This window comes from Mercenaria mercenaria, chromosome 19 (genome assembly GCF_021730395.1).
Source record: "Mercenaria mercenaria strain notata chromosome 19, MADL_Memer_1, whole genome shotgun sequence".
In the NCBI taxonomy this organism is placed as follows: domain Eukaryota; kingdom Metazoa; phylum Mollusca; class Bivalvia; order Venerida; family Veneridae; genus Mercenaria; species Mercenaria mercenaria.
In genome coordinates, this window is record NC_069379.1 from 36,965,033 (window position 1) to 36,974,307 (window position 9,275).

A 9,275-nucleotide genomic window follows, 5' to 3' on the forward strand; every position below is an offset into this window, starting at 1 on the left:
ATCATAGAAATGAAATAATTTGTGTTTATTCATGTGCATGAAAGCGCGTGATAGTGCCGACGTTACTCTGACGTCATCAGCGATTCTCATGTTTATATTCGGTTTTCAATATTTTTTATTCTTTATGTCTGTTCGCTATAACCGAGGGGTTTTCCATTGAATTTCGTACTTTGGGACTGGAAAAAGTGTTCCTTATAACCGAGTGTTCCTTATAACCGAGTTCCCTATAACCGAGGATTTTTACATTGAATAAAGAAGGAATTAGATCGGGGAATTGTAAACTGTTCCTTATAACCGAGTATTCCTTATATCCGAGTTCCTTATAAGTGAGGTTTACTGTAGATCAATTTAATTTTTATTATCTAGACCGCAACGTCGTTTATTTTTCATGTAATAACTTTTTCAATTTCAAATACAACAACAATACGGCATTCGATAATATACAGTATAAAACAGAAATAAAATAAAAACTGAAAAGCTCAGTAGATCCTAGTATCCATAAAATGGCACACTAAACTGTTCTTACTATATTATAGGTAAAAAAGTAATAAATAAAAAATGGGTCACCAAGCTTTGAACATACCCACTGTTGCTGAAACTGCTAGCGATTTTTCAACATTTTCATAATTTACTGCTTTTTTATAAATACCATCAAAAACATGAATCAAGACAGCACAATAAGGTTTTTATAATTATTTCATATTATAGTAATATTTGTAATAAAATAGCATTACAATGATGGGTTCAAATGAAAAAGAAAATTTTGTTTTATATTCACATTTGTGAACTTTTTTCAATGCAAAATACTCAAAGTAAAGAATATATTTTTTAATTTGAAAAAAACAAATTTTTCATAGAATTTTTTTCTGTTTTCCTTGTGTATAGATAATTGAATTATGAACATAAAAACGGCCAAAAATGTATGGGTCACAAGGCTTAATTGTATGTTAAGACCGCTTGAATACAACACCTGTTCAGACGAAACAAATTGATTATATCTGCTAGAAGTTAAAAGATTTTTTTAACCCTTTCTATAATTGAATACTAAATGATTTGAAAGGAGATATTGTCTTATCAATACAAAGTTAAGTGTCTAACATTATATGAACAATACTGTCTTTGTACTAAAATGCGCTGTCAAAACACAGCCACAAATTGCAAGTTACATGATACATGTCAATACAAAATAGACCAGTATCAACATTTGATAAAAGATAAAACTTATTGAAAAAATGTAATCTTTTAAATATAAGATTCCTCATATTTAAGATTGTCTATCACATGCTTCAACAAATGTTGACTTCACTTCTCTTTTTCCATAGATAGTATTATGACTCAAAGGCATCGCTCTCCCATTTATTAACCGAGAGCTTCTATTGTATAACATAACATAGTAAATTACATACAGATATCTCTATGGACGTTATACTATGAAAAATATATAATGTCGTCGTGATTTCACATTCCACAACTTAAAACATGAAATCGTTCAGTATGAAAGTATGAAAAGGTTAAACTTTATATGCTTTACCGCTTCGCAACAGCTAATTAAACAAACTTATGTTGAATTTTTAACCGTATGACGTTTTTACTATCGACAGACATTTACTTTTTGGTGTGGATGTGTAAACTTCTAAACGGTATTATGGATAGCTGTCCGTAACCTACTCTTGTAGCAACTAATAAAAGTGGAAATGTATTAACCTTCCGTAAATGTAAAACCCATCATCGAGATAATGCAGATTACATTGTTGGGAAACTAACTGCTGAATGTTCGACTTCGTTGTTTCGCCTCGTTAATCATATCTTGTTTTCCAAAAAAGATTCTATGTAAAAATCAATTAATATTTTTACGAAATGGACATACCGAAAGGTAATATGTAAGTGACCGGAGTCTCACTCTGTCAAATTTTATTAAAACGGAGACAAAAACACTAAGAAAAAAAACTTGTTTTCGAGATAACCAGGATTTCGATACAAATTTTTACAAGAAACCGAGTTTGTACTGAATCGTTACACTGTATATTTCTTAATGTTCCGTTTCCATAAAACCACACATTATACGACATGCCACTCGAGTATTTCTATGTGTGTATTGACATATTTAAATAAATTTAAAGTAAAACAGGATATATTCAGTTCTATTTACTACCATATAAAATCAAAATTTCGTGGCAATACTTCACGTTAATAGAAAAATTTAATATACATGTAACGTTTTTGTTTTCAATATACAGAAGCAATTATTGTTATACATGATGATAATAATATACATCGACAAATGCTATCGCCTTGAAAAGATTTTGTCAGAGGCTTTCTTCTGACTGTTACGCCCTATTTCAAATTGTATACTAGCAATTGATTTGATTTATAACAAGAGACCAATACTCTCGAATGCTTTCTGTCATAGAAAATAGCTATAGGCTTTTTGACACCATCTTTCTCTCCAAGGATCACGTCTATCTTCTGTTGTCTAGGTTCCAATTGAACAACTGTGTTACTTTTCTTACCACAGACAAACACTTGACCTTGACCATCTGTACATATGCCTCTACATTTTTTTAATTCCCTGTTGCTGTACGTGTTGACAACTTTACCAGTCAGATCCATCATAGTAATGTTATCACTGCGAAAGCTGGTAACAAGAAGATGCTGACCATCATCTGTGATCGTGATGCGTTCTGGAATCGAAGATAATCTATCTATGGAATGACGTAGCTGACCAAGGCTGTTATAAATTTCTACAGAACCGGACAGTGAATCACGTCTACTACCACAACAGACATACAATTTGTCATCAACATAAACCATTCCTCTACAGTAATTACCTGTACAAAATGACCTCGTCAATCTCAGTTCCTTTTCTACAGATATAAACTGCACTTTCTTCACTTCACACAAAGACAAAGCGATCTCATGAGAACCAGCGTTACAAATGTTTTGTGGTTTATCAGCCAGCCGTAAAGAATCGACATGTTTATAGGAATGGTCTAGCCTCTTCAGTTTTGTGTTGGTGCAGTCAGTAATAATATATTTGCCGTCTGGCAACTGACATATGTCTAATATTTCACAATATGCAGTGTCTTGCTTTTCCACTATACTGACATTCCTATGTATTTGAGTTTCATACATATGATGCGGATAATGATTATCTGGAGACGTCTGTGAGGATGACGTAGATACACGTGGCTGGCTCACATGCGTGTCTATGGCTGCTGATGAAAGTTGACTTGCGTTCCTAGGGATATCTGTAAAGGTGCCCAACGCTTTAATTGAACTAAGGTTTCGGTCGATTTTCGGGTCTACTCTAAAGTTAATAGCTTCTCTTTTTACAGTCTTTGATATATCAAGAACTTCCTGCGTAGCAGTACCTAAGAACTTTTTGCCCGTTTTGACTTGTACAAAGAGATCGCACTCATTATCTCCCTTGAATGATTCCAGCTGCTTCAACATATCCTCAGCTTTTGATTTCATGACAGCAAGATCTTTTTTGTCTTTTCTGCAACTATTTACGATAACTTCCGATTTATCATTCAAAGCATCGAGACTTCTTTGCTCCAGGTCATCAAAGTATTTATTTACTTTCTTTCTAATATCAGCAATAATTTGCTTGACATCTTGTTTTTCTGTTTTAATACGAGACATATCAGCTGTACGATCTGCAAGAACTCTGACGGCATTGTTCAGGAGGGCACGTGTTTCTTGTTTGATAGTTTGGTACTCTTCGCTTTTCTTTATACCTTTAGCCGCGTCTATCAAATGCCTAGTTTTAGCACAGTTGCTGCAATTTTAAATGGCAAAGCGTTAAACGTTTGACCCAGAAAGTAATGAGGACTGATAACATGAGATAATAAAGGAAAGTTGCAATAATGTATATACTCTAAAGTCAGCGTGCAAGTTAGGTATTACTTGATGAACTAGGTAATTCGTGGTTTTATACACAAGAAAAACACGGCAAAGAGGATTTATTTTCAAGTTTGTGTTAAAAGTATCCCTCCAATGACATATAAATTGTCAGGTTTATTTCGACGTCACATCAGAGGCAAACGATTTAGGTACACAAAACAAGTAAAACTGACGTCAAGTTTTACCCAAAATTTTGTGTAAAGACGACTATATTTAAGAATCGGCCTGATCGTGTTTTTCATAAATTTTACCAAGTGTATAAAATTTAAATCTAAATTTTCATTGATTACTTAAAAGAAAAATGGGGGTCACCGTTTTAGATTTCGCTCTATTTGCCGTAGCGCTCCCCCTACCCTCAGTAAATATAACAACGTTTTAATTCTTATTTCGTAAATTTCCATTAATTAAAATTCAATTTCTGTTTGTTTTGGTGGATATAATGATATCAAATCCCTATTATGATAAAACGAAGATGTATTTTAGTGAAATTCTTGAAATAGATTCCTTTTATATCTTATTTCATTATGTCATTCATTCTACTACTGTTCTTCAATATTTGTCAATATCCGTCAAAAACCTGTCAAACCATAAAAGTTTAACCTGATTAAAATGGTTGTTTTCTAAATTGTTACAGACTACACCGATGAAAGTTTGCGTCTGATATCAGAAGAACCATACAAATACATCAGTTTTAAAATTCTCAGTTTAAAGATGTTGAAAGCATGTGCATAGCAGATAGTTTAATTAAGCAAATTTGTCAGAAAATAAAACATGCCTGCAGTATAAAATTGACTTAATAAATATATTAATATATAAAGTCGCGCTCACGTTTTTGAGTAATTTATTTATTTGACTGCATAATTTTAAATAGACGTTTATTATTTAGGGATATATATCCCATGTAAAAACTTATGTCTTCTGAGATCAGACGCAAACTGTCATCGGTGTAATTTTGTAACGTTTTTTTTTTGTAACGGAAAGGTGTTTTGTTAAAGTTCTCAGTAATAATCAAAAGTTTGAAATCGTTTTATTATCATTCACTCAAAACAAAATATAACACGTATGCATTTTTAAACGTGTTGCAGACTGTTATGTCGACACTTTGGCTAGTGGTCATGAGTCAATGTATTTGCACGTCAAGTACCACAAATGAAACCATGCAGTGTGAACGTAATGCCTATAATACGGCCTGTTTGTACTTGTTTGCCATGTTTCTCGAAAACATTCATCTGTTTGAAGATAGAAATGAAATATTATTGTGATATTGTTACATTATATCCACCAAAAATAATAGGTTTTGAATTTATATTTATGGAAATTTACAAGGTAAGAACAAAAATGTAATTAATTTTACAGTGGTTAGAAGCGCCACGGTAAATAGAGCGAAATCTTAAACGTACGGTGACCCCAATTTTTCTTTTAAGGAATCGATAACAATTTAAATTTTGTACACTTGTTCAAATTTATTTAAAAAAAAAACTATCTGGCTGATTCTTAAACACAGGCGTCTTTAGCAAAATTTTGGGTAAAACTCGATATCGATTTTACGTGTTTTGCGTTCATAAATCGTTTGCCCCCAATGTGACTTCAAAATAATGAAAAATTGAAAATCATTGGAGACATAATTTTAACATAAACTTTAAGATAACAAAATTTGTCGTGTTTTGTTAGGTATAAAAGCGCTACTTGAAAATTGTGAAGTAAGCCATTTTGCGCTCTGCTGAAAAAATAGATAAATAAATAAATAAAAGAACTTAGTGGGCATGTTTGAAGATTTACAGGAACAAAAAAGAGAAAAACAGAGAATTGAAAAAAAAAGACCAGTCTGTCCGAAATATTTCCAATTTTAATTTGTGAAAATTTCATAACAGTCCTTTGAAAATCGGTAGGTGGCGTATATAACCTCAAACATTGGACACGTTTTATTCCATGAAATACATTTCTAAAGTCTGGTCCAATGCAAAGTGTATCTTCATATAGTGCTATTTCAACTTTTCACTTCAAACTTGAAAAATGTTTACATTCATGTACTGGCGCAATAATTTAGAGCATTAGAAAGCCATTGAACCCTTTTTAGCTCACCTGAGCACAAAGTGCTCAGGGTGAGGTATTGTGATCGCTCACCGTCCGGCGTCCGTCCGTCCGTCCGTCCGTCGTACGTCCGTCCACACTTTCCTTTAAACAACATCTCCTCCTAAACCAACAGGCCAATTTTGATGAAACTTCACAGGGATGTTCCTTGGATGGCCCCCTTTCAAAATTATTCAAACAATTGAATTCCATGCAGAACACTGGTTGCCATGGCAACCGAAAGGAAAAACTTTAAAAATCTTCTTCTCAAAAACCAGAAGCCAGAGAGCTTAGATATTTGGTGTGAAGCATTGCCTAGTGGACCTCTACCAAATTTGTTCAAATCATGACCCCGGGGTCAAAATTGACCCCGCCCCAGGGGTCACTTGATTTTACATAAGAAAATCTTAAAAAATCTTCTTCCCAAAAACCAGAAGCCTTAGAGCTTAGATATTTGACATGTAGCATTGCCTAGAGGACCTCTACTAAAATTGTTCAAATCATGACCCCGGGGTCAAAGTTGACCTTGCCCCAGGGGTCACTTGATTTTACATAGGAAAATCTTCAAAAAATTTCTAAAAATAAACCAGAAGGCCTAGAGCTTAGATATTTCACATGTAGCATTGCCTAATGGACCTCTACAAAATTTGTTCAAATCATGGCCCCCGGGGTCAAAATTGACCCCGCCCCAGAGGTCACTTGATTTTACATAAGAAAATCTTAAAAAATCTTCTTCTCAAAAACCAGAAGCCTTAGAGCTTAGATATTTGACATGTAGCATTGCCTAGTAGACCTCTACTAAAATTGTTCAAATCATGACCCCGGGGTCAAAGTTGACCTTGCCCCAGGGGTCACTTGATTTTACATAGGAATATCTTCAAAAAATTTCTAAAAATAAACCAGAAGGCCTAGAGCTTAGATATTTCACATGTAGCATTACCTAGTGGACCTCTACAAAATTTGTTCATATCATGATCCCCTGGGTCAAAATTGACCCCGCCCCAGGGGTCATTTGATTTTACATAGGAAAATATTTAAAAAATCTTCTTCTCAAAACCCAGAAGCCCTAGAGCTTAGATATTTGACATGTAGCATTGCCTAGTGGACCTCTACTAAAGTTGTTCAAATTATGACCCGGGGGTCAAAATTGACCCCGCCCTAGGGGTCACTTGACTTTACATAGGAAAATCTTCAAATGTTTTCTAAAAATAAACCAGAAGGTCTAGAGCTTAGATGTTTCACATGTAGCATTATCTAGTGGACCTCTACAAAATTTGTTCATATCATGACCCCTGGGTCAAAATTGACCCCGCCCCAGGGGTCACTTGATTTTACATAGGAAAATCTTCAAAAATTTTCTAAAAATAAACTAGAAGGCCTAGAGACTAGATATTTGACATGTGGCATTGCCTAGTGGACCTCTACAAAATTTGTTCAAACCTTGTCCCCCGGGATCAAAATTGACTCCGCATTAGGGGTGACTTGATTTTACATAGGAAAATCTTAGAAAAAAAATCTAAAAATAAACCAGAAGGCCTAGATCTTAGATATTTGACATGTAGCATTGCCTATTAGACTTTTACAAAATTTATTCAAATCATGACCCCTGGGGTCAAATTGACCCTGCCCCATGGGGTTACTTGATTGTACATAGAAAAATCTTCAAAATTTTCTAAAAATAAACCAGAAGAGCTTAGATATTTAACATGTAGCATTGCCTAGTGGACCTCTACAAAAAGTTTTCAAATCTTGTTTTTAAAGTTACTTAAAGAAAATTTCAACTATATTTTCTCATAATTCTTTTGATTGATTTCTATTATGATCTTTTGACCTTGAAGACTTGTCCTTAAGTGCAATGATAACAGGTGAGCGATATAGGGCCATCATGACCCTCTTGTTTGTTTTAAACTTAGCATTAGAACATTTGATTTTGGACTTCAAAAATTCTGCGTCATAAAAATCTGAAAAAGGTAAATAATTCTACTAAAACTGAAAGCAACCATTAGTTATTATTTTAATTTTTATCATTTGTAATGCTTAATAAATAATGGTCCAAGTTTGAAAGAAATATCTTTAATACTTTCCAAGAAATATTAGCTTCTATGTCGAAAGCCCGATCGGGCAATGTTACCAGCCTGTTTAGTTGTCTTTACAGCTGTAACCTTTTCATTTTTACAGCTGTATTTTTTACAGCTGTATCTCATTTGCATAATTTGAAATGTTTTTAATAATCATTTTACAGCTGTAAATGGAATATAGAGCTGTAATATCAATGTTGATATATAAAATTTGCAGGTGTAAATTTGAAATAATCATGACTGTAATTCTGAATCAAGATACATATCTTTTGCAGCTGTAAAATTTCATACAGGTATAAATTGTAAAGGTATTCAACATAACTCTATACTTAAATAGAAAATTGATAAATTACAAAACTTACAAAATGTTCCATTGCATTGGCAGCAAGCTAAATTAGAGCCGACTGAGTTGTATTAAATGTGTCATCAGATTTAATTAAAAAAGTAACGCCTCCCAGCTGTTTAAGAACGTATATTTTAAAATAGTTAACCATGAAACTAAAACAAAACTATGAAATTCAAAATAAGAAATAGTTTGAAAGGGTATGTGTTCTTCCGGTCTTGGAATATGTCCATAAAAATCAATAATAGTTTCAATTAATGACAATAAACATACTTGTGGTCGAGAGCCCTGCACGAACCACAGCAGACGACATCATGATCTCCGCAATAAATAGTGATTAGTTCACCAGTATGTTTCAAACATCGCTTCGTCGGAAATGAAACAAGTTTCGACTTGGCCACTTTCACGAACTGACTTTGATCCAACAACTGGTGTCTCGTGTTTAGCGGAAATTTGTTGTGGTTCCTGACACAAGGTTCACACAAGTAAACGAAGCATTCTTCGCAATATCTGACAGCTTCAACGTGTCTTTCATCTGTTTCGCATAACGAACACGGGAAGTCATAAAAAGTTTCATGCCCTCCCTCTAATGTTCTAGATAATTCACCACCGGTAGCCATTTTGAATGTCCTTGATATATGTTTGAATACTAAATCTGTTTAGATCTTGAATTATGCGGAGTACGCGTGTAGTTTTGCGTTAAAATGTTGAAAGAGGTAGTGTATATTCCTGATAAATTGTTCTCTATACAGTCAAATAACAATTAAAAATCTAGTTTAAACTTCGTAAAAATGTATTGCACAATCACAATATCTCCATTCTTACTTCCTTCTTCATGACCTAGTACCCCGTTTATACACGCGCTGATATTGATCAAC

General features: G+C 33.6%; 1 protein-coding gene across 1 annotated transcript; it reads right to left on the reverse strand.

Annotated features, from left to right (window-relative positions):
- Positions 1-512: 512 nt before the first annotated feature.
- LOC123542980 (uncharacterized) lies at positions 513-9,275 on the reverse strand. Its single transcript, XM_053531795.1, has 2 exons — positions 8,671-9,275; positions 513-3,781 (listed from the first exon to the last, which is right to left on the reverse strand). Exons 1-2 carry the CDS (start codon positions 9,015-9,017, stop codon positions 2,335-2,337), a joined length of 1,794 nt encoding a protein of 597 aa, XP_053387770.1. The 5' UTR covers positions 9,018-9,275; the 3' UTR covers positions 513-2,334.

Coding starts and splice junctions, on each gene's coding strand:
- LOC123542980 (XM_053531795.1), bottom strand. CDS start 9,017: ATGGCTACCGGTGGTGAATTATCTAGAACATTAGAGGGAGGGCATGAA. Junction 3,782..8,670: donor TGCAGGGCTCTCGACCACAA/GTATGTTTATTG, acceptor TTAAAATTGCAG/CAACTGTGCTAAAACTAGGC.